The 26,136-nt window shown below is 40.1% G+C and overlaps 1 protein-coding gene across 6 annotated transcripts in view; it reads left to right on the forward strand.

The window, feature by feature from the left end:
• The window catches only part of POU2F1 (POU class 2 homeobox 1), a 48,425-nt gene that overhangs the window by 18,881 nt on the left and 3,408 nt on the right, over positions 1 to 26,136 (forward strand). For 5 of the 6 annotated variants that reach the window (XM_008927688.4, XM_018077101.3, XM_018077099.1 and 2 more), the window contains 7 exons: positions 4,925 to 5,051; positions 14,029 to 14,123; positions 16,255 to 16,428; positions 20,123 to 20,264; positions 22,362 to 22,507; positions 23,015 to 23,194; positions 26,003 to 26,108. In XM_008927688.4, the coding sequence (XP_008925936.1) occupies positions 4,925 to 5,051; positions 14,029 to 14,123; positions 16,255 to 16,428; positions 20,123 to 20,264; positions 22,362 to 22,507; positions 23,015 to 23,194; positions 26,003 to 26,108 (970 nt within the window). The remainder of the gene's footprint in view (positions 1 to 4,924; positions 5,052 to 14,028; positions 14,124 to 16,254; positions 16,429 to 20,122; positions 20,265 to 22,361; positions 22,508 to 23,014; positions 23,195 to 26,002; positions 26,109 to 26,136) is intronic. The other variant, XM_008927689.4, reaches the window with a different exon arrangement.

Raw genomic sequence — 26,136 nt, forward strand, 5'->3', positions numbered from 1 at the left:
GTGTAGGGAAAAACTTGCCGGAATGTGTCTGGAGTTGAAATCTGTCCAGTTTCATGGTCTGGTACTACTTGCCAGTTAATTCTGAAGAACTGCGTTTCAAGGCAGTTCTGCTTACTAGAAGCAGCGAGGATTGTCCTGGATCTTCCAGGATTGGGATAATTCTGTGTGGAGAATGCAGTGCCACTAATTCCATACTTAGTATATGGAGTGTGGAAACTCCTTAGACTTGTGGACAAGGGTAAACAAATGTACAGCTGAGGCATCTTGAGTGCTACTATTAGGTTGTCGTGTTGCTCATGCTGAGGTCCATCTTTCCGTAGATTAAGGTTCTCAGTACGTAGTATCAGTTTGTGTATTAGTGTAGCTGTGCAAAGTATGTTGGATATGTAATCTCCAAAGCTGCTGCTTCTTAGAGTGAGCAGATTCTTTAAGACTGTCTGGTGCTTTCTGTTCAGGCTGTTTTCTCTTGCATTCAACTGGGGTGAAGTGTCTTAAAAAGTGAACATGAGGTCTGATTAAGGACAAGAATGGAAATGTCACAATTACTGTGAAGTCCATTGGTGAAATGTGCAGTTCCTTTATTGTGCTAGTCCACTAGCTGAATAACAACCTGGCTGTGCTATCAGGTTTTGATTAGCTGAAGTGGCAAATTTCTGTGGGGTTGGCCTAGAAGTTCTGACCTCTCTGGCAGTCCTTAGAGAGGCCAGAGTGATGCCATCCCACATTTAAGTGAGAGATCCCACACTGAACCTCTTGTTGGACTGTGACAAGTCGTGTGACCAAATATTAACAAATCTTTTAGCAAAGGATCTCACTTCACTGGCATGATGTGGAGATGACTGAAGGATGTAGCATTCAAGGAAACTTGTAGTTCTCAAGATCATCTCTTAATTTTGTTAAGTCTTTGTAGCCAATAATACAGACAGATTTCAAGAAAAGAATGGGAAATGTCCTTGTCAGGGGAGTTGGTGGTCAGCTTCTAACTTCTTGCCATGCATCTGTCACAGAGTTCCCACGTGATACTGTGCAAGTCTTTTAACCCAAGTGTAAGTAATCCATAGGTGTGTGCCTCTTGTCTTCCAGGTGTGCAGCTTAAGATAGTTTGGTCTGCTTTACTGGAGTGTGGCACACTAAAATTTCATAGTAACAAAACCCATACCTTGAACTTTCTGGCTTTACGTTTGTCAAATGTACCGCCAAAGCAGTGGATACCTTTGAATGGGCAGATACCTTTGAATGCAGTGTGTGAGATGTTGCTAATCCCTCTCTTCCACAGCAGTGGAAATGTGTGAAGCATTTACAGTTATTAATTTTGTACTGGAGAGAATCTCCAGAGAAATGTTTGAGAGGAGTCGAGAAGATCAGGCGTGTGCCGTCAAACAGGAGCTTGTGCTACTTGAGAAATAGCATGTGATCATGTTGTTGCCACATGGGGAACAAATTAAAGTTGGACTCGTTTTCTGGCGTTTCTAATTACCGAAACGTTTGACTTCACAATTGATTCTTTTAGGATAGGTTATTTTGATACCTAAATGAGTTTGGTTGAATCTTGTTGGCTGCTTCCCATGATGAAAGTGCAGGGCATAGTTTGTGCAGGGGTTGGATATAATTTGAGATACTTATGGAAAATGTCTACCATCTAGGTTCATAGGTAGGTAACACCATGCTTTTTGATCCAACTTGGCAACGATTTGTAAGCAGTGCTCAGCTTTGTTTGTGTTGCTATTGTAAACATATAGCTGATTACACAAATAGCTGAATGTTTGTTTTAATTGATGATTTTTTGAATAATTGATTAACTGGCAGGATTCTGCTGCAGGGGGATTACCATATTTATTTTAATTAACTAATTGCACAAGCATGACTTCTTTGACGTACTCTGCAGTTCACGTAAGGTATCTGCTGCAGCAGCCTGGGGAGATGCTTGTGCTGCTGCTGGGCTGCTGCTAAAGTGACAGCGAACAGTTGTACCAAGCTTTGGAGTTCTTTTTAAACTTTACTTCTTTTCACGATCTATGATCAGTGTTTTTATGATGTAAACCTCAAAATTACAGAGGTGCTGAGGGTGTAATTAGAGAAAATGACATTGAATGTAGAACTTCAGATGATTTATTTTGTTTTTTTAACAAAAATCTTCATGGCAAGTTGTAGCACTTGACAGATCATTCTGCTGAGGTAGGAGTTGGATTGTTTTGATCTTTCTAAGTTGTCAGGCAGCACCAGAAGACATGCATGTTTCCCTGAAAGTCTTTCCATCTCTTTCTGTGTGCTTATGCTTGCAGAAGGAATTTTAACACTGAGGGGAAAAAAGATCAGTATAGGAAAATAGTGTCAAGTTTGTTCATGTGGTTGCTATTGGGAGATTTACTGTAGTGGTATAATTAACTAAATAATAAAACTTTCCCAAGGTAGAAATAAAGTTGGATTTCAAATGAATTTGAGGGGCCGGTAGGGCTATTTAAGTGTGATTAGCCTTGGAGGTATCATTTTCGTTTTGCGTTACAGAATTATATTTTTGTATTTAAACAAGACTTAGCCAACACACCAGTTACCAGGGCAGATGCACAGAATAAGATTGCTTATACCAGTTATCCCTGAGGCCTCAATTTAAAAACAGTTTTCTCATATTAAAGTGTAAGAGCCTGATGATAAGAGCTGTCATGTCTTAGCTGGGTAGCCGGTGTTATGAATACAATAGTCTTAAACAAAAAGCTCTCCTCCTTTGATCTTACAGATACACTGCCACTGTTTCTTTGTATTCTTTCTAATACATAACTCCAGCTTCAAATCATCTGAGATCTACTTGGTCATCTTGCTTTTGGTGGGAGAGGTCCTCCACCTGTCTGTTTTTCTGTTGATACTTCTTCCTTCCACAGTTTCTTCTCAACTCCTCCTTTTGTGTTTGTACTTTTTCTCTTATCTACCTCTGTTTTCACCCTGCAGCCTCTCTTTATTTCCTTTTCTTCCACCCAGTGTTCACACCCTTAGTCAGCTTGCCCTACTCTTTTCATTTCTGCTTTTAACTCTGCATCCAGTCCTCGCATCCGATTTGGTGTGAGCCCCTCTGTGCTGGAGGGTCGGCACAACCTGCAGAGGTAACCAGTCAAGCATTGAAAATCAGTGAATAAATGAGTGGAGGCCCATGTTGTGTTGGGCTCAAGAAGCAGTAGTTTTTGTTAGCGGTGCTGACCATTGTGATGTTATGACACGAAGTCAGAAGAAATATGGAGTTCCAGGGAAAAACTGGAGCAGTTATTTCTCTCTCTTTAAGAGGGAAATTGGCCTCAGTTTCATAGGAATAGTTTGTATTACTACTGAAATTTTCTGAAAGCAAACAATACCGTTGACTTTGAAAACACTTTGTTCCGCTCGTGGGCACTTCTTAAAATTTTACCGTTCCCTCATAAGATGGAAGTTTCCTTTTCTTAAGAGCATTGCTTGGCCAATCCATCTGGTGTCTGTCTGCCATATTATTACACTGCACGCTCTTGACTTAACACAACTAAGTTGCCCAAGTGATTGATGGCCAGTGTCTGTGTAATGCAGGTTAAGTAGTCGTTTTCCTATAATGCATGTCTATGGTCTCATAAATCAATGGACTCCCTTTTTTTTTAACTCCCTAGTCTTCCTTTCCACCCACTGACACACTCCCTACCCTTCATCCCCAAAAGGAGATTTCTGCAACTTTGAAGTTATAGTTTAACAGATTTAAAATAATGTGACACTTTAGTCTTCTTGTTTGGTTGGTTGGTTTGGCTTGTTCAGTGGGAGTTTGGTTTTTTCAGTGGGAGGTTGCAAGTATGGAAAATATTTGCTTGGTGAGTATTTTGAAGCAGCTTCTTCTCAGAAAGATGGAAAAATTCTACATGTATAGATAGTTTTCATGGATTACCACTATTATGTTGGCTGACTTCACAATGTGCTTCAGTTCTCAATTTCAGTTACTCTTGTTATTGTCCTGTCTGGAGAAGATGAAAAGAGAAAGGCTATTGGGGGGAGCAATATTTTTAAACAGTTCTTTATGTTTTCATTCTCCAGCTAAATGTCAGGTTGAAGCATTTTTCTTGAAAATCCAGTTTCTCCGAGATTAGCATTTTATGTTGAGACCAGTCATTTAATTACAGAAAATTAACAGTTCTGAATGGTTTAAATACATAAAAGTAGGGTTCTACAATAAAGCAGTGATTTGGATTATTTCTTTTAAACTTTAATTATAGTCATATCTATTAGGCTTATTGTAATTTGTTTCAGAACTAATCAAATATATGTATTTATTTATTGAGTTAGCTACTTTCTGAAATTTGACCTGAACAATCAGCCTGCAAACAAGGAATCTGTAATATTTTGCTTTCTTGTTGTTGATTCAAATGGTAATTGCAGATTGTTGTTATAAACAAAAATAGCTCCCAGCTAATATGCTTGATTTGTAGCAGAGTTCCATCCTCAAAAAAATAAATTTGAGAAGTCTGAGTGCTGATAAAACTGAAGTATTTGAAAACTCCTGAATTTGGTGGGGATGGGAGGGAGATTGATTTGTTTGTTTATTTGGTTTTGTTTTGCTTTGTTTTTAAAGCAGAACAGTGCTAGAAATACTTTGCTGGGTTATTTACTAAATAACTTTTGTTTGGTTTTATGAACGACAGTGCAATTCAAATTGCCGTTCTAAAGGATATTCAGTAGCAGGACTGCTGCTGTGTTTGACATCCACTTTTATCTCTAAATGTTGGAGTGTAACTGGCTGATAGAAAATCGAGTTACATTGGGAGTCATGGCTGACCTAAATGTCTAACACACAGCTCTTTTCTTTTCTTTTTTTTTTCTTTTTTTTTCCTCTTTTGTTTTTTTTTTTCTTTTTCTCTTTTTTTCTTTTTTTTCTTTTCTTCTCTCTCTTTTTTTTTTTTTTCTCTTCTCCTGTTTCCTTAAGGATTTGCAGCACTTGCAGCAGCTTCAGCAGCAGAATCTCAACCTGCAACAGTTTGTGTTGGTGCATCCAACAACCAACTTGCAGCCAGCACAGTTCATCATCTCACAAACACCGCAGGGGCAGCAGGGTAAGTGCTTCATGCCAGAAAAGCAAATCATGCAGAGCTTTTTTAGAGGATAAGGTGAAACTGAGGTGGTTCATACACCTTCACTAACTGTTGATAATCCCTAGGAGAAAAACAGCACTGCAATTAGGGAATTCTAACAGGTTGTCCCTTTGTTGGTGTTAGACCTCAGCCTTGTCAAAATTTGTGTAGCTCACTTCTCAGGGGGGACCAATCCAGGGAGAGTGTCATGGGAACATTTGTTAACAACAAGGCTTCTTGGAAAACAATGCAGCATCTGAATTTTTGGGTTAGGTTCTCAAAAAGTAAGACTACTGGGAAGAGAAGTTGGAGAAGACAGCTCTCCAGAACTCAAAGGTAGAATCCTATGAGGTGGAGGCCTGGAGGGTGCCTTGGCTGTCTGGATTAGGTCAATGCTCAAAGGGCTACAAAATGAGATACAAAAAAAGTGATGCACAGTGCAGCTCCTCACCACCCACTGCCCAGTGTCCAGCCAGTTCCCAGCCAGCTTTCCCCCCTTTAGTTTATAAACTGAGCACGAGACCACAGGGTGTGGAATATCCCTTGGGCAGTTTGGGTCAGCAGTCCTGGTTCTGTCTTCTCCCAGATTCTTGTGGCTCACGGCCTCTTTGCTGGTGGGGTGGTATGAGAGGCTGCAAAGTCCTTGAGTCCGTGATGCTCAGCAGCAACTAAAACATCAGCATGTCATCAATATCCTTCTCATCCTAAATCCAAACCACAGCACTATACCAGTGACAGAAAATTAACTCTATCCCAGTCAAAACCAGGACAGACAGGAAAAAGATTACAGAATCAAAAGTTCTTGTGGGAGAGTAGAAAAGTACTTAAGCCTGAAGCAGGTACAGTGAATTTTGTCATAAACTGAAATAATAATTACGCCTTGGGAAAAGAACTAGAATGCTTGATTTGTGTAACAGCTCTCATAGTAATAATATTTTGACAATGTACTGGGTATGACTTATGTGCCAAAGACAAACCAGGGCAGTGGGAGGTGGCAGTGTGCCAGACCAGTTAAGATGTTGTACAGCAGCTTTGCTGTAAGAACTAACGTGTTCCCAAGTTGCAATGCATCACGGTACTGATTGCAGCCCCATTTGTTGCTGCCCATGGAAAACTGTGTTTAGCCATGGCCTCTTATGCTGATATACTCCAGTAGTCTTTTTTTTTTCCTCCTCTCTGTTCTACATGAACTCTACTCAGTTGTTCAGGTCTGGTAATCCAAAGATTCTTGCTCAGAAGGCAAATCCTGTTATGCTTGAAGAGTCCTCCAGAGCCTGGCTGTCCTGTAAAGCAGCTCTTTGCACCTCATTTTCTTCTGTTCCTTTCAATTTTTTCATGCATCATTCCTTCTTACATACTCTGACTTGGATAGAACCTGGCTTTCCATTATGCTGAAGCGCTCTTGCTGTCTGAATGCTCTCACATTTGAATAAAGGGTTAGTCAAAATTAACTTCCTTTTAATAGGACTTGATTTAGGAGAGATTTTATACCGGTACTGGTAGAAAATGGCTAAAAGGCTGTTCATGGAAGCATTTAGGGATATACTGTTTTCTTAAAATGAAGCAGAACTTATAGACTTAACATATTGTTCTAGAAGAAATCAAACTACCAAAATGTAGTTCAAGGATTCTTTAAAACAGCGTTTTTTTAAAAAATAAATTCTTTTAATGAAACAGCAGGCACAAAAGCATTGTATTGAAAAACTCATTGGTATTAAGGTCTGCCTACATTTTTCAGTGAAAATCTGCTGATTTTCTAAAATACCTCTGAAGATGCCTCAGAAAAAGGGAAAACTAAGAGAAGCAAATTTGTATTCATCTCCCAAAATGAGTTGTTTGCATTATAGAAAGGAAGGGAGGCTTTTCTGTTTGTTTAAAATCTCCCGAAGTAGAATTAACTACTAGAGGAGGTTTTCATAGTACCTTTTTTCAGGGGCCATCTGTAAAATTAATTCTTCACTGCAATATAAGACTTGCATATTGCTGTCATCCAGTGACTCAGTGTGTGTAGAAACGTGGTGTTTTACTGGTAATGTGCAGCCTGGACAACTGAATAGCTCAAAAACGTGGGGAGATTTATGTGCTGGATTCTGACCATAGGTCATTAGTGCGTGACAACCTTCCAAACTGAAATGCTTGAATGGATCTCATTTTCTTCATGAGCACTCAATGATAAAGCAACATGTGTGCCATAATACCCCTCATATCACTTTTTGATATGGCTTTTTTGCAGTATTTCACAGTTATTATTCGAAGATCTCAAACTGTACATTACTATTTATGAGAAAGATTGAGAAAGTGTGTGGTTTTACTTTGTTGTTTGCTGTTGCAGCTGACTTTTCCAGGTTGTTCTTGTCCTATTGCTCCATTAGTCAACTTCATAAAATAATAAATATTCTGAGGAAACTAGCATAGAGTTTTCTTTACTTTTGATGCCTCATTGGTACTGCATGGAGCTTTATATATATGTATGCATTTAATAACTAACATGAAAATTCAGATTTATGTATAGATTATGTATTCTGGAAGAAATGTATTGCTTTACAGACTATGCTACTTGTTTTGTGTGTGCCATGTAGTCATATAAATGTTTTTAAAATGAGAAGAGTTTTGAGGGAAATAACTAAAGAACAGTATCTCTAAACAAGATTTTAGAAGACATGTAGACATTTGGTAAAGAAAAACTTGTTACTTCAAGAGGTGATGGGGTACAGAGAAAAAAAATCATCAGCAGTTGTATGTAGATTCTTGAAGGGATTGAACTTCATGACCCTACATCGAACTTCTGAAAAATTTTAGAAAAATTTAGAAAATTTTAGAAATTTTAGAAAAATTTTAGAAAATTCAACGCCTCAAATGTTAATCAGTTCTCCTGTCTTTCTTTAACACACATATTACAGCACCCAGCAACAGATATGAAATTTTCCCCATAAATCCACTGCCATGTGTCCGACGTAGTCACCTTCCTTTTCCAGATGATTTCTGGCTATTTAGTGGCTTATATGAAACGAATTTACAAGTTCTCATTTTCCATGGCTGGTAATTGGTAACATCATAACTGAAGGAATGGTTTCAAGCCTCAGCAGTTATGCAGAAGATTGAATGGAAATAGAAATTTGGAGCAATTTCTTATTCAGAGCTACCGTTGTCCAAATTATTGGTGAAGTCACAGGCAGTGACTGTAATGTCTTTATACCTCTTGTATCTGTTCTTGTATCTAATAGATCTGTCTCTAGAACAATCAATTCAACATCCCTTACTACAATTACAGCTGCTTCTTAGAAATATTACCCTCATCAGGTGACTGTTCACCTTTCTACTCGGGAGATGTTGCCAATAAAAATCATATCAGTAAAAATCTGAATGGAGAGGGGAATTGGTGCTGCATTTAATATAAATTAATCTTGGAAACGGAAGTTGTTAAGATCTAAGAAAATACTGTATCATTGTCAAGGAGATTTAGAAACAGTACTTATGAAGAAAATATCCAGAAAGGCAAATGTGGAAGACAAGCTACTAATTCCCTTTAAACACTGAAACTGCTCTTACCTATTCTAAAGTTATTGCTGTTTATTATTAAAAGCCTTGTTTATGATTTCATTTTTTTTGTTGTGAGGGATAATGATAGCAGGCCAAATTCAGTCCTTGTTCTCTTTTTTTCCTTCGTGTCCTACACACTTTGAGGCTTCACTTATGTGAAAGCTGTTGTAATGGCTTTGTCTTGCAAGCTGACTTCCAGGATATGTCTGTGAGAAGAACAGCAGCTTTGGCATAGATAAAGCAGTCAAGTTCTTAGATGAAAAAATTCACTCTTTAGGGAGATCATTTAGGAATGAATTATGTATTATGCTTCTGGGCCAACTTTCTAAAAAGTATTCTGAAAAAGTCTGCACTTGAATGTTTGTTTTATCTTTTGTTTAATTTTAGATAGTAAGAACTGAACCCCAGATCAGTCCTTGGGGACTGTTGGCTGGCAGGAAGAGTTTTTTGGCTTGGACCATTATTCATGCTACTCATAGACATTACAGGAAAAATCCTGCATGATGGTAGATGCATTTACTTTAACTATTAAAAAAAATTAAATACCTCTAAACTGTCATACTTTTGCATAGATCTTTACCTCATTCTTTCAGAGTGTCACACAGGTAATTTGTATGCCATATTTAATGCAGTAATACCACTGGGCTCTTAAAACCCAGGGCAGAGGGTTAGGAATAAGACCTCTGTAAAGTATGCAAGTACACTATCAGCTTTTACAGATTCAAACAAATCATGTGGGCTGGAAGGGACCTCCAAAGGTCATGAAGTGTTGCTCAAAGCAGGTCCAATTACAGCAGAGTGCTCAGCACCTCAGACAGTTGAATTGAACATGTCCAAGGGTGGAGTTTCTGCAGCATTTTCAAGTACCTGTCCCAACAGCTGACTGCTCTCATGGTAAAAAAGAACCCCAAATAACATTTCCTGCATCAACCTTCATGAGGTTCCATTTGTCCAGCCAGTCTAGACCCTGCCTTCTGGCCTGTTGACTGCTTTCCCCATATTTGGTATTGTCCACAAACTTGCTGAGAATACATTTTGTCCCATCAGCCTTACTGGTAATAAAGATGTTACAGAATCACAGCACCAGTTATGTTGGAAAAGTCCTCTGGGGTCATCGAGTCCAACCTCTGACCGAACACCACCTTGTCAACTAGATTATGGCACCGAATGCCACATCCAGTCTCTTCCTCACCTCCAGGGACAGTGACTCCACCATCTCCCTGGGCAGCCCGTTCCAATGTCTAATCACCCTTCCTGTGAAGAAATTCTTCCTAATGTCCAACCTAAACCTCCCCTGGTGCAGCTTAAGGCCGTGCCCTCTCGTCCTATTGCTTCTTACCTGGGAGAAGAGACCGACCCCTTCCTGGCTACACCCTCCTGTCAGGGAGTTGCAGAGAGTGATAAGGTTTCCCCTGAGCCTTCTCCTCTCCAGGCTAAACAACCCCAGCTCCCTCAGCCTCTCCTCACAGGACTTGTGCTCCAGTCCCTTCCCCAACCTCGTTGTCCTTCTCTGGACCTGCTCCGGCACCTCAGTGTCCTTCCTGAATTGAAGGGCCCAGAGCTGGATCAGCATTTGAGGTGTGGCCTCACCAGCTCTGAGTACAGGGGAAGAATCACTTCCCTGGTCCTGCTGCCACACTGTTCCTGATCCAGGTCAGGATCCATTGGCTTTCTTGGCCACCTGGGCACACTCTGGCTCATGTTCAGCTTCCTGTCAATCCCAACTCCCAGGTCCCTTCCTGCCTGGCTGCTCTCCAGCCACTCTGTCCCCAGCCTGTAGTGCTGCAGGGGGTTGTTGTGGCCAAAGTGCAGGACCTGGCACTTGGCCTTGTTGAACCTCATCCCGCTGGAATCAGATCATCTCTCCAGTCTGTCCAGGTCCCTCTGCAGAGCCCTCCTGCTTTCCAGCAGATTGACATCCCCCTCACCCCAACTTGGTGTCATCTGCAAATTTGCTAATGGTGGACTCAGTGCCCTCATCCAGATCATCAGTAAAGACATTAAACAGGACTGGGCCCAGCACTGACCCCCGGGGGACACCACTAGTGACCGGATCCCAACAGGACGCAGCACAGTTCCCCACCACTCTCTGGGCCCGGCCATCAGCCGGTTCCTAACCCAGCACAGAGTGCCTCTGTCCAAGCTGTGGGCTGCCAGCTTTTCCAAGAGAATGCTGTGGGAGATGGTGTCAAAGACTTTGCTGAAGTCCAGATACAGGACTAACTCCACAGCCACTTACTGATAACCTGGGTTTTCCTGTTCCTTTCATCATTCATCCCTGCTACTGAAGGAACTGACCAGAACACCACCTGTGCTCCTGTCCCCTCAGCCAACTGATATCCCTTACATAAGCCCTAGGGAGGCAGCAGACTTCCCTGTGGGGTGGTTCCAATTGGCACACAGGGCCCTCACTTCCCCTCAGAAGGGAGTCACCTACTACCACTACCCATCTTTTCTTAATACCTGAGGTTGTGATCTGGCTGATAGACAGAGCACAACTGGGAGACCCTTCAGATAGATTTTTTTTTTCTTCTCTAGTGTCATCTGCCTGACCCTCTAAATCCAGGGCCTTGTACCTTTTCTGTAAAGGCTCCTGGGAGGGCGATGGGGAGTTGGGAGGGGATTCTTTTACCTCTCTGAGCAGAGACCCTTTTCCATTCCCCCCCATCTACTACACCTACTCTTTCTGCCTGAAAGCAAGAGGAGCAAGCCTTCTCTGACTCCTGAGCTTCTCTCAGGGTTGGAAGGGTGTAACTCCATCCATTTCCATTTCACTGTCCCCAATACTCCTTAGCCTTTCCACTTCTTCCTTAAGCTCTGCCACTAAACAGAGCTGATCATTCCAATATGAATCCCTAAGGAAACAGCATTGTTTGAAACACCAGTTTCAAACAACATCTCAGCAGGTGCCTAAAAGGTGGCACTGGACTTACACTGGATGTAAAAGGCTGTAAGTGAGGTCACCAAAGTTATCTCAGACCACAGTGGGGACCAGTGGTTTCTTCTTAGAGAAGAAATGAAGGCAAAGCTTAGACCAGTTCAAGTCATGTCTGAAAGGAGTGAAACTGCAGCTGCCCACCCAAGAAAGCCAACAAGTGCCCAAAGTGTGGGTGTGGCAACTGCCTGAAAAGGCTGTAATCAGAAGAGACACATACTTTGCCAAAACAGTTCAGCTGCTTTCCCCATCCCCTGATTGTTGCTTTAGTCAGGTTGAACTAACTTGTTGTCTCCAGTTTCTGCCTGAGACACCTTGTATCAGTATGTCTTAAGTAGGGTGAAATGATGTTAAGACAAAGTATATTGAACATGTTCAGATTGTTTTATACTGTCATTCCATGGTGATTACTTCAGAATGTGTGAGCAAGAATAAAATTAGGAAGGGTGTAGTTATTCTGTGCTCTTTAGCAAAAGTGTTATTGCCAGAAAAACATCCTCTGGGATTTCTTCAAAGACAAAAAATCACAAAAGGACAGCCCTAATTACTCTGATTGCAGTCGTAGGACAGGTCAGTAACTTGTAACTGATGGACTAGAGCTCAGGTGTGGTCCCTGTCAGCTGCCTGGGTTTTGTCTCCTTGGTCAGACCCTGCAGTGTGGGTGTGATGGGTTTGCCTCTTTCTGTTTCAAGCTGTCAGTTAAAATTCACTGTCACTGAATGAAGGTCAAAACCTCTTCACTTAGAGGTGACTGTTCGCTAATTGGTATTTTAGATTCGGGCAGCTAAAATAATCTTTTAGGTGAACAAATAATTGCATTGTAAAAAGAACCGTGTAACTGTAGTAGGTAGCTGTCTTGGAAGTTCCTTAAGCAGCTCTGTTCTCTCGCTGTGGCATTTCAAAAACACAGCTGGAACATGTTGATTATGTGGTGCAAAGCAAATTTGCATAGTTGTCTGTGCTGTGCTATTATGTTGCATAACCAGCTGGCTGTATTCACTAGGTCTTGAGCATTTTGATAGCAACACATTCTGTTTAAATTACGTTTTCAACTCTTTGTTAAACAGAAAACAAGTATCACTGTCAGAAGACAATGCTTCTGTAGTTGTGTATCCCTTACTGAGGATTCATTTTCTCCTTCCTATCCATGGTAGTCCCTCTTTTCATGTCTTCTCTGCCCTTAACCTTGCATAAAACATCAAATTTCTCACTATTTATCAAGTCCTAAATTCCCATGTCCCCTACCTATTTTCTGCTAAGAGGTAGATCAGGCAGATGATGATGTTGAATTTAAGTGGCACTTAGTTGGTGTTCTGTCCTCTGAGTGGCACAGCATCAGTCTGTTCTCCCCTGGTTTTGGGAACCTGGTATATTGAAGGTGCCTATGAAGTGTAAGTTTAATTAGTCAGGTCCTTAAATTATGATAATGGAAATTGATAGTCATAGCCAGGAGTTACGTAAAAAATAACAGTTAGTATTTTTCACAATAAAATTGAGGGACTTGACTAACTGTAGATATATTTTTGTCAAGATTCTATCCCTTAAAAATATATACATTTTTGTATTAAGAATGAAAAAAATCATACGGATTTTAGTTAAAATATATAGATGCAAGTATGTATCTTAATTTCCTCAGAGATTTAATAGACTATGCAAATAGTGGACTGCTAGAAAATTTATTTTTAGATTGACAGCATATTGTGTATATTGATTCTACCAGTTGCAACTGTTCTTTAATGTTGTCACTTTTCAGTAGTAGCAGGGTTTTCATATATTCAATGTGGTGTTTATGTTCTGTTTGTTCAAATCGAGCTGTGTTCAGTGTCTTACCTGGACTTAAATTCCAATTACTTTTCCCAAAGATGCCTACTTTATTTGACCCAGGAGAGAGTTATCTAGGCTTGTTGTGTCTTCTGGTGTGGTCTGCTTAAGTTTGCCAGAGGAAGTTTCCTTCTTGTTAGGCAGCTGGCATAGGGTCACACAGAGAGGAAGGAGGTTGATCAAGAAGCCAAATTTGTGGCTTTGATTACTATTCAGTTGTTGAATTTGATCTGATTAGTGCTCAGTATTTTTATATGGCCCTGTAATTCTTTGTCATCTGTTGGTTATCAGAAGAGGCGTATCCAAAATCTGCATGCTGAAAGGGGCAACAAATGATTCCTGCACATGGAACTGGGATAACCTAGAGCATTACAAACTCTTCCTGCAGAGGAGACCAGTCCAGACTTCTCTCTCTTACCCTTCTGTCACCACAGAAGGGTAAGAAAATGCAAGGGTTCAGGAAAATGCAAGGGTTCAGGAAAATGCAAGGGGATTTTGGCTGCCAAGTCCAAAGTCTGAAGATACCCGTGCAGGGATGAAATGAAAGCTTGCATCTCGAATTTTTGTCTAACTTTTCATCATTCAGCAAGAACCTTGTTTCACCTCATTTTATGTTTTAATCTTTTCAAATGATGAACCAAACCCACACTTTTCTCTCACCAGGTCTCCTGCAAGCGCAGAATCTCTTAACGCAACTACCTCAGCAAAGCCAAGCCAACCTCCTGCAGTCTCAGCCAAGCATCACCCTTGCCTCGCAGGTCAGGCTTATTTCTACAGTTCATGAGTTGCTTTGAGGGGATTTAAACTATACCAAGTGAATGAACCCTTTGTATTAGTTACCTGAATAGATGTTGTAACTATAACAGTAAATTCGTCTTTCTAAATAGTTCAGTTTTATGGTTCCCACCCCAATGTGCCTGTGTGTTCAGGCTTTAATGTCCTAAATATTTATTTTTAGCTGGAAATTTTCAGGATTGATAGCTTGAGTTAATGACACTAGAGCATTGTTTGATTTCCTGTAAGATTTTCTTGGATAATTTACAAATTTATGAAATTCAGAGCAACAGGGTGTGGGCTACCTAAAAAGCTCAAAAAGAGGATTACTGATAAGTACTTTTCTGAAGATTGCAGTGATGATCTACCTTTATTATAAGGTAGTTATTGTGATATCATTGCTAAGTCATTGCCAGTCTTACCAGTTACCATCTGTGGAAGTGAAGAGATTGTTAGAAATAAAATATTAAAATATTCTGATATCTATTAAAATATTAGAGCTCTAAGGTTAAGCTTTCAGATTGTAAGAAAAGCAATTTAAGGTTGCACATGCCTGTAAATTTAGTTGTGCTTTGCTCTGGGTTTTACTGTGCAGTTTAGTTTCATGACTGCATGCTGTTTCTCAAATACCAAGTTAGATCATATGGTATCTTCCTGCCAACTTGGTTACATATAAGAATTTTCTAGTCTGCAATAATGTGTCTGAGTCTTAGAAAACTACATTTTCTATTATACCACCTGTAGTAGTTTTCATGTACCATTTGGAAAATGGAATTTGTCTCACCTCTGTAGTTCATACCTCAGGTAGCAGCATGATTCCTCACTGAAAATTACAGTTGGGTTTTAAAAAAATGTTAAAATACTAATAAAAAATAAATTACGTAATGTGGGTGAAATCAGTAAAGACATATTGCAGTAATTACCCACTATGATTAGTGTAAATTAAAAAAATATTAAAAACCTTTAAGTGGGACACATGTACCTGCAATCCTAGAAAGATCATATATGATTACGTTATTTCTCAAGTAATGGAATTATAGATCTTGACCTCCCTCTACCATCTGCTGTGCACTGCAAAACACTGCAGTAACCCAGGAGAAAAACAACATAACGGGCTACATAAAGACTCAACTCTGTGTAGGCCATTTCTTGGAGAAGAGCCTTTTCTGTACCTTTGCATACACTTTGCATGATACCGTAGTGCTGCACAGCCCTGAGACTGTTCTTATTTGGCCTGAAGGAGTCTGTAGTTTCAGAGCTGGGCATAGGACATAAAAAAGCATGAAATCACCTTTACTGAGGAGCCTCAGCTAAACTGAATAGACTTCAACCAGAGCAAATGATTTGTCTCTGCATCTCAGTTCCTCAAGGTAGAGTTATGCATTCAAAACACGTTTCCAGTGTTCCTGTTGCACATAAAGCCTGAACTGTGCAATACCAGATATTTTGTTCACCTGTTACTATTTTCCACGGTGCTCATTTCTTTTCAGATACTTACTGTTGTTGCATAGCAAAATGCTCTGGTATGCCCATGTTCAGGAATAGTGAATCTCTTGTGGACTTCCTGGAAAATTTTTTCATACTGGAAGAGTCGAGTCAGTCACAAGAGATGGAATTAGAAGAAACTTGGCATGTTTGCTGCACCTGTGTGTGCTCACTCTTCCAGGATTAAACAGGAGACTTGAATCTTTTGGGCTGATGACAATCTGCCACCTCACACAAGCAGTAAATTCAATTTTAAAATGATTAAAAAGGGATGAATGCCAAGCTGTCTATAAATGTTAGAAATGTATCAAGTAAGAGTGTTCAGCCTTTCTTTGAACAGCTTCTACAGCAAATGAAAGTTGTAGGTTATCATTGAACATCTCTTCTTTAATTGGTTATGACAGAGCCTTTAAAAGGCTGTCATACTAATAGAGTTTTCTGGATTGTGATTGCTCGTTCTGGAGAGGAATGTAAATAAACTGGAGGAACTTTCAGATCACAGGAAATGTCCAATTCATCGATCTTTCTCACCAGAGAAAGACCTTTTTTTTTTTATTATTTAAATTTAATTTTGGCCAATTATTTTTTTTTTTAAGTCTGATTTTCATCTCCTCCTTGCTATCCTAATAGCCAGCAACCCCAACACGCACAATAGCAGCGACCCCCATTCAGCCACTTCCACAGAGCCAGTCAACACCAAAGCGAATCGACACTCCCAGCTTGGAGGAGCCCAGTGACCTTGAGGAGCTTGAGCAGTTTGCCAAGACTTTCAAACAAAGACGGATCAAACTTGGATTCACTCAGGTGAGACTGCGTACCTTAGTGCCTGCCAGTGTGGAACCCGAGGTCTCATCTTTCAAGTCTGGAGAGAGACTGCAATTCCATCTTTTCCTAGGAGAACTTGCTTAAATAGGGTTATGCTCTGGCCTTTATGTAGGGGATTTCTAAGAAATAACAGAAAAAGCCATACATCCGTCTTACTTCCCTGTTGGTTTTAAAGCATAGCCATTTTCCCAGCAGGGGAAAACGTGCATTTACCAGCTCCAGATGTCATTGCATGTGCACTATTCATTCTATAGGATGTGACATGAATGGGACAAAGCACTTTAAAGCTGCCTTCAGAAGTACAAAGTTCCAAAAATCATACAGCACAATTAACTGCTCTGTGTGTTTAAAAAGTGTATCACATCTGTGCAGTTGCTTTGGATATCAAAGGGTTTTTATCTCTCAAGTGTATTTTCCTATTAAACATCAATGATTTCTGTATTTAATGCTTCTGCTAAGGTTCCTAAACAAAACCTGAAAGGACTGTCACCTTTGAAGTTTTCTCCTTACAGAGGTGAACTGGAGTTGTGGTTTGTTTTCGTTTGTTTAAAAGCTCAGAAATACCCATAGAGCAGAAGAAAAGTAATCTTGAACCTAGTGAAAATGGTTGAATGGAGAGCACAATTAAAACTACAAAGTGCATTTGTATGTTCTGTTATTCTGTTGAAGGGAAAAGCTGCTTGAATCCAGGAGTCCTTTCTTATTAATATCAAAATGAGCTTTTTCCCCCTGCAAAATTAAAATATCTGTCCAGGTAAACAGTTAATTTTGGCAGGGTTCTGTGGTTAAGCATAAGCATGTTTTTGCTTAGAAGAAAGAGTATGCAAAAATCAAAGCATTTAAAAGTCTGAGCTCAGAGCAGTCAGTCCAACATACATGATTTGTTCTCCCCCCAGAATATATCTGCTCTAGCTGAAAGTATGTGCTGAAGTCAGATTTATTTTTCTGGCAAAGTCTTAAATGTTTGAAAAATCAAAGTTCATAATGAAAGTTCCTGGCAGCATCTTAATTATAACTCAAGAACAGAATGTTCTTAGTCAAATGAAGTGCATTTTGCTGGCGTGTGTGCCTCCTTCCCTCCGTTCTTTCCACTAGAGGGAGGCACAGAAATACAAGTGATGGACACACACAAAAGCCCGAATAGAGCAGAACAGAATAGAGTAAAATACAATAGCTTTCCCATAGCCTGACTGAGGAGGTTCATGTAGATCTCTCGTTATTATGTTTAATCTGCCCTCCTGTGAGATGATTATAAAGGCTCAACTGGACTTTTTAAGTTGTATCTTAACCCTTCTTTATTGGCCTTCTTGTGAGGAAAAACGAACACAACTGCTCAGGCTTACGTTTCAGTGTTTGCTTTTGAGATTAAAAAAGGGGAATCTTGAGAATGTGCTAAAATTGCATTTGGTCATTCCTATCCTACTCTGAGTGGGTATGTGTGTAATTAGGCTGTTCTAATAACTTCTACCTAATTGCATAATTGGATGATAATTAGAGACCCTGATTACTTTGGTTTCCTATAGTTGGATAAATAGACTGCCTTTCAGAGGATAAAAGAAATTTATTTCCAGTGGCAGTGCAAGCTTTTTCAGACTCATGCCACCCCTGCATCTCAAAAATAATTGTAAGATTTAGTTTGCATTGCAAACTAATCACTTACTACATTCTGCCGTGAACAATATAACCTGTTTTGAATTTCAGCAGTTCTGTCTCTTCTCCCACCCTGAAAAGTGGGTGATGGATTTAAATCCTTCTGTTTGTTTCCCTCAAAAATATCTCCATGTTTGACATACAGAGGCACAATGAACATACTGCATCTTAGCATGATTGCAGGCCTGTGACTAATTGCTTGGTCTAATTCAAGCTACGTGAGTGTACTTTTTAGACCATGTTATTTTTATTCTGTAAAAGATATTACCTCTGCTAGTCCATCTGAGCTTCTTAACAGACCAGTACACACAACAATGATGTATCTTATAATCAGTTGCAGATCATTACCAGAGCTTCATTCAATGTGCAGAGTAGATCAGATGTGTGTACAGTGCCTTTATACTCTGTTCGATCCATCTTTTCAGTGGTCCTTCTCAATATATAAAATTCTCATCCCTATATGGAAATTCCTTTGCCTACAACTGAAATGCTGCCACCTTTTGGCATTGACAAAGAAATGGCTAACTATTCATTTTAAATCAGATGGCAAATGTTAGTAAGAACAACATAAATACCAGAATTAAATTTAGTTGGGGGACTGGAGCAAATTTCATAACTCTTTCCTGCCAAGACATAAATCAACTTATCTCTAAAATGGTTTACATAGCCAGGTTTTCTTCTTCATAAACCCAGCAGAGCATCCACGTTTCTCTTCTTGGAATGATTTATGAGTTTTAAAATGCACAGAATCCTGGCATATAAGTAGAGGTATAAATGTGAATTCCCACGTGTTTCCTCTGATTGAAGGGCACACAAACCAATTGTTCTGGTCCTCTTCTAGGAAGGAAATTGTTTTCTTTGCACAACCTGCACAATTTACGAAGCTTATCGAAGGTTGTTTTCTTCCTCACTTGCGTGTGGCCACTCTGCATGCTATTAGTGTACTCACACCAAACTGTGGGTGTGGATCTGACCTAAAAGAAAGGCAAGCTTTATGCACAACCCAACTAACCTATTTGCAATTAAACTCCACTAACGAAATGCTCAAGCTTTTCAATCTCTTCTTCTAGACTTCTCGTACTTTTTTTTGTGTGCTAAAAAATAAAAATCTAAGTAAAACTACTTTAGATCAAACAGTGTACTTGAAGTAGAAATACAGTTTTTTTGAAGGGCAGGACCTTCCAGCTTTAAAACAAAGCAAGAAAATGCTATGGTGTTTTTAATGGCCACAATCAAGAACAGATTGATTTTTTCTTTTAAACAAAACTTTCAAAGTATATACTACGTAGATAGATAGATAGATATTAAGATAAGCAGAATGTCTCATAAAACTGAGTTTTGAAAAGCAATAACAGATATGAAGAGGTGAGCATCTGTCTGTAAATCTCCTGGATAGCTTTTTGGCAGATGGGTAATGATAGTCAAGACTACAGTTAATCATTATTTGAAATGGTTCAACTTCTTATCTGTTTTGAAATATGTATCTGTTGGGGAGAAGTTTGGCTTGAACCTCAGAAGATACTAAAAGTTCAGATAAGAATATTTCTGCATCTGTTTAACTGTGATATGTGTTCGCAGACATCTTTTCAGAAGTGTTTTCTAGCAATTTGACAACATGAATTCACTGCATTTCTGATTATTTGAACTTTTTTTCTTCTGTGTGAAATATGCAGAAACTTGAATCTGCTCCTAAAGAGAGCTTGGCCATTTTTTTTTTTATTTTAAAGAACTAAGAAAAAAATCACAAGTTAATATTCAGTGGAATGTGCTGCTCAGTGATAATGCTAAGAAGACAAAGCATCAGGGATTTCCTGGAAAGAGTTACATGGTTAAAGTGACTGAGGTTTGACATTTCTCTATGATTATTGCTTTAGCATGAATCTTGGTAGCACTGAGAAAGCTTCTGTGCAACTGAAATCCCACACAGCAGCGGAGTCGCTAAGAGAACACGAGAATGTGACAGGATTCCTTGCTTTGGAAGTGCCTATGTCAGTGAATCCCTTTTTTCTCTTTCTTTGTCCAGGGTGATGTTGGGCTCGCTATGGGCAAACTCTATGGAAATGACTTCAGCCAAACTACCATCTCTCGCTTTGAAGCCTTGAACCTCAGCTTTAAGAACATGTGCAAGTTAAAGCCACTTCTGGAAAAGTGGCTCAATGATGCAGGTGAATGAGTCTGTGTATTTCTTCACCAGCCTACCAAAGTCAGTAGGATTTGGAAAAACTGCTTCGTTGGTGCCCTTATGGTTTTATGAAGCTGCCAGTCTTTGTAACTGTCCATGGGACAAATAAGGGTGTAGAAATAAGGGTCTGTGCTTCCCTTTCCATGTGCCTGTATGCATCCAAAATAGTTCCAGTATGTGTTCTGCAGACAGATGAGTCATTGCATGGGATGAGGTACAATATGTGTCATGGTTTTCCTCCTTCATGTATGTTAATGCATATAACTTCTAATCCTCTTCCAGCTTTCTTTTTCAGATGTGTATTAGAGAGAGGTTTGCATGATTTGTTGTTTCAGTAGGCAGAGCTTATTGCATCCATCTCCTTCCACACCCCTATGTGCATTCTTTTCATCTCTCTCCAAGGGTCCATATAAATACTCTCTCCCAACAGGAAGAGTTTTTTGGTGGGTTAGGTTTTGCTTTTTCCTTCCTATAATATTTTTTTTTCCTGGGATATAAGTTATTCATTATGCCAGTGTTAGTAGTGTTCTTTTTTTTTTTAATCTCCCACCAGCAAAAGGAGCTTGTACAGAGGTGCTAGGTGTCAGGATAGAAAGTGTTCAGGAGTTCTGTCAGCCAGATTTTTCTTCCAAGTATGCAACTGTACATGGTATAAAACTGATGGGTATGTTAAACAGATGGCAGGGATGGTGTGTGCCTTCCTATTTTTACCGAAATGGAGAGAGCTTTATGCTGGTGCCTGCAGTGTTCTCTGAAATTTTGAAAGTAATTGCATGCAGTGTTGAAAATTTGTCCTGCCTTGAGAAAAGGAAGTGTCACTCTGTTGTGCTGTCAGGGGTTATCTTTAGGTATCTAGATCTGTGATAGAAAACATAAAAATCTCCACACTGAGTGCTCTAGCCCACAGGCCAGTGATCCCCAAACCTTCCAGCAATCCTGGATGAGTCCAGTGCTGCAGGGAGTGTCGTCATTTGCTTTTCCTGCCAGCCTGAAGAAATACTTGGATCTGTAAAGTTAAGGACTCTAAACGGTGTTGGGGTCCTTCACAGCTTGGAAGTGGGGAACCATTGTCTCTGGTTCTGACTCAGTTTCATGAAAATCTTTGGAAAAGAAGGTTCAGATGACTTCAAAGGCTATTCATTTTACCTTTAGATAAAAGCAGGGAGGAAAAGCGTACTGATGGTTCCTTCCATTACTCTACATGGGAGTGTTGTAGGATTTATTGTCACAGAACTCAGCTTGTTCTGACAGGTTTCAGTCTGAGGAAGGGTTTCAGCACATTTATGGTGCCATTACTGGGAAAAAAAAAAATCTAGAAAATACTTACCCATTTGAGTCTACCAAAATGATGTTAGGCATTGTGAACTTTGACATCTGCTTACCACCCACAAACCCCAGGGCAGTGAGGGAACTCCAGGCATAAATTCCCTGTTTAAATTCCCTACAGGAACTTGCCTGTTGGTTGTATTGCACTTCCTGCTACAGAGTAGGGTTAAGTGTTCTCTCTTTGTTGCTCTGTGAAGACAGGATTAGGGGTTAGCAGCTAGAGCCCTGGTGAAGCTAAGGAGGGGGAGCTGCTTGCTGTGTAGACTGTTTGGTAGCACTGAATGTCTGCTAAGATGTCCAGAGAGAAGAGTCTGAACACTGTGAAGCTGACTGTGAACTTCTCTTCCTCTAGTGGGTAAAAGAAAGTTCAGCCTGCTCAGATTTTTTCATAATTGCCTGTAACTTTTAGCTCTGGCTCGTGGATATCAGTTACTGCTTTTTTTCTTTAAACTGGGACTTGCAGAGAGTGTGGAGTGGAGTGAGATATAGGAGACAAACTTTGTTATGGGGGATAACGTGGTAGCATATGGAGCAGAGAGCACCCTCTGGGCTTACTTGTAGCTTTTTAGTTTCAAGTATATGTTGTAATTTGTAGATACAATGATTAATGCATGTGATCTCCATAAATCTCTCTGTATTTGGAGTAGATACAGAGTGGGTCTTAACATACCTTGCACAGATGAAGAACACTTGCATTAGACTGCACTGCATTCAGAGAAAACCTCCTGATCTGTGTTACTTTCTTCTTTTTCAGAAAACCTCTCATCTGATTCAACTCTCTCCAGCCCAAGTGCCCTGAATTCTCCAGGGCAAGGGATCGAAGGCTTGAACCGTAGGAGGAAGAAACGCACCAGCATAGAGACCAACATACGTGTGGCCTTAGAGAAGAGTTTCCTGGAGGTCAGTGATCCTGGTGCTGTGCTCAGCCTTTGAAGAAAGGAAGAAACTTTGGTTAGCAATTAGAGCTGTTAGAGTGAGCCCATTACTGTGCTATTTAGGACAGTGTTAGCACTAAACAAGGTGAATACAAAAGCTGTGCCAAGAAGCCCACATCAGTGTCTGCTTCACTTTAAAAAACAAACACACACAAACCCCTTCAAAAAAACCCATTGGTTCTTGCAGTTTGCTGACTTTGTGATTTTGTATTCCAGTATACTGAGCAGTAAATCTAAACATTACCCTTTCTGAGGATGGATAAATGGGACAACAGTCTATACATATATAATGTAAGGTTTTTAGCTGGAGGGCAGAAGCACCTATTATGGTTTGTCTCTGCTGATCTACCACTGATCAGGTTCTGGACCTGAATCACCCCATCCAGATTTCTGCCTACTGAAGAAGAGGCTACAATGTAAAAACCTCCAAAGGTAATTTCACAGCTTTTCAAGCCCTGTTTCCTTTCCTCAGAACCAAAAGCCTACCTCGGATGAGATCGCCATGATAGCTGACCAGCTAAACATGGAGAAGGAGGTGATCCGCGTTTGGTTCTGTAACCGGCGCCAGAAGGAGAAAAGGATCAACCCACCCAGCAGTGGTGGAACCAGCAGCTCGCCCATCAAAGCAATTTTCCCTTGCCCAACCTCACTGGTAAGAATTAAGAACTGTGTTGGCAAAGTTCACTCAAAGAGGTAGTTCTACTCTGCTCACTGTGGAAGTTACACGTGCTGCACCTTCTTTGTACAGCAGACTTGTTCTCACATATTTAGATTTTACTGGCATTTTAAATATTCCTCTTGGATACTGTCTAAGATAATACTTAGAAATCAGGCACTAGTCAGGCCTTCAGTGTGGGTGTTTTATTTAGTCAGCTCATAAACAAATATTCTGACTGGCAAATTTGCACTTGGGTTTATTGCTTTGAACTTATTTCAGGTAGTGCTTCCAGTTTATATCTGGACCTTCCCTCTAACCCAAATTTTTTTTTGCAAAATAATAGTAATAAAAAAACGTTTAACAGCTCTACCCCTCCCCTCTTGTGTTGGCTGCTCTGATAAGTGAATGAGCAGCAGTAGAACGTACCATGCACTGGAACAGATTGCCCAGAGGGGTTGTGGAGTCTCCCTTGCTGGAGATATTCCAGAACTGTCTGGATGCAATTCTGTGCCATGTGCTCTAGAATGACACTGCTTGAGCAGGGAGGTTGGACCAGATGACCCACTGTGGTCCCTTCCAGCATGAACCATTCTGTGATACTGCATCGTTTGGAGACCTACATGATGCAAATCCGTTGATACCATTGTTGTCACTTTTAGTCAGAAATTATTTATATTAAAAAAGGCATGGAACAAAGAAACAGTTTAGCTAATACTCGTGTTATTAATTTCCCACACTTGTATTTGCCTCAGGTAAACACAAACTTCATGAAAATAAGAGTAACAAAACACATGCATCAAGGTTCCTTCAGCATCTTTGCTACCAATGCCCATGGAGGTCTGTTTTCATAAATAGAAACAGTAGCTATTAGATTTCATAGTAGCTATGCTAATAGGAATGTGGTGGAATTTATGTAGCCTGTAGCTGTCCTTCTGTAGTATTTATTCCACCCTCATCACCGTAGTAGCTAATATCTTCCAGTACTTCATTAAACCATTAATTTTGGTGATGTGTTATTCTTTCCCCTCATCCTTGTCCCAGGGTGTGTGCATGCAACCTTTTGTTTCAGGGGAAGGGATGTGTTAAATGTACTTAGTCTCTTTTTCTATTACTCTTTATTTTTTCCCCAATTGCAAAGCAAGGTTGCATGCCTTGCTGCCAAAGCAGGGAGATTTATGATAGTGTGTTCTAGGAACTGTGCAGGTTCACTCAGACTGCAACTTAAAGAAGCTTTCCTACAGTAACTTTCCTGTTATTACAATCTGCCATTGTATGTAAGAAATTGAGGTGTGAACCATGGTCTCCCTTTTATCAGTGATGTTTCACAAAGCATTTTCAGTCATTGTAAACTTCTCCTAAGACTGTGCTACGGCTCAAATGGATGTTCCAGCCCTGCTGCCCCCAGCCTTCACTGACCGTGTGCTTTGTTGATTCCTTGTGTCAGCTCTGGAGATTGTGTCCATAGGATGCTTGGGCTTAGTCTACTAGTTTGACTGCAAATTAGCCATGTGAGGAACAATGATGAATTTTCCATATGGCTGGATAACCAGTGTGAGTTGCAGCCTGGCTGCACGAGGGCAGGGGCCCTGAAGCAGGATTGGAGGGGAAGGCCCCTTTTGGTGGCAGCCTGGTTTTGCATTGGCTGAAGTCAGTCACTGTGACCACGGGGTGAGCTGTATTAATTCTAGGTCATTCCCTGCCCTGAAATATGGATTGTGACCTTGGCCTTAACTGCTGGGTGGACAGATGACAGATGCGACATCTGGGCCGCGTTAGTGGGAGGTGTGCTGTGTATCCAGCTCCTCTTTATCTCATGCACTATTCCAGATAGGCAGAAAGCTTTTAGATCTGTCCCAGTTGCCCCAGTCTTGTTTAAAATGCATGAAGCATTTGATTCCCTATAAGAGGATATGCAGCATGAGAGATATTTCTCTGATAATAAACTTAAGGTAAGAGAGGGGAAAGGAGGAATGTTTTAACCTATATCCTTGGCTACATTCTCTTGGGCAATTCTAAAGGATTCATTTCTCTCATTGATGTATAACAGCCTTCAAATATTACTGTTGGACACCATTTGTTGTCCATAAAAAGTCCTTTCTCTCCTTATATTTCATTTTTCCTCATAAGCTGGTTTCTCCAGCCTTAAATCTTTTGTGTTTATTTGTGATATCTTCAGTTTATTGTAGCTTTCTTGTAATAAGCCATCCACAAGTGAAAACTGCATTTGTATGTTTTAAAATCCAGAGATCCTTCCTCTGGCACAAGGAAACTTATCAAAATAAAGCTTATAGTTTGGTCAAGTAAAAGTGAAATGTTATTCTGCTTCTCCATGTAAACACATTACCCTAAATACCTTTGGTAATGCTGGCATTGACATAATTTTATCATAGAAAGAGGTGTGAAGCTGAAAAGATGTTTAAACAAGAAAAAGAATGCAGAAAAATGTATTTCGTAACTCTTTCTATAAGAATGACTCTGTTTAAACAAGTGCTCTCCTCGAGGGGAGGCAAAGAGAGAGAGAGAAAGAAAGAGAGAGCTAACTTGCAGTCTTGAGACAATATGGATATATCTCCTTTCAAATACTGAGTTATTAAGAATAAAGATATTGCTGGTGATTAGAGAAGGTATTATGGTTGTTCCACTGAATGATAAAGTAATGGAAATACAAAAAAGATAGTTCATATGCAGTGTTTTCCTTGATAACTTCCTCAGCTGAGGATGGGAAGAAAGAAATCCAGCTCTAGTAGCTAACTCTGTCTGTCTTTGAGCAGTTGAGCAGTTTTATTCGTTTTTGACCTCCAGGTGGCAACCACGCCAAGCCTTGTGACTAGCAGTGCAGCTACAACCCTGACTGTCAACCCCGTGCTCCCTCTGGCCAGTCCTGCTGTAACTAGTCTGTCAGTCACAGGTAAGGGCTGATTTCTCCTGACACTACA

The sequence above is a fragment of the Manacus vitellinus genome, unplaced genomic scaffold (genome assembly GCF_001715985.3).
Source record: "Manacus vitellinus isolate BGI_N305 unplaced genomic scaffold, ASM171598v3 scaffold_35_pilon, whole genome shotgun sequence".
Lineage (NCBI taxonomy): Eukaryota > Metazoa > Chordata > Aves > Passeriformes > Pipridae > Manacus > Manacus vitellinus.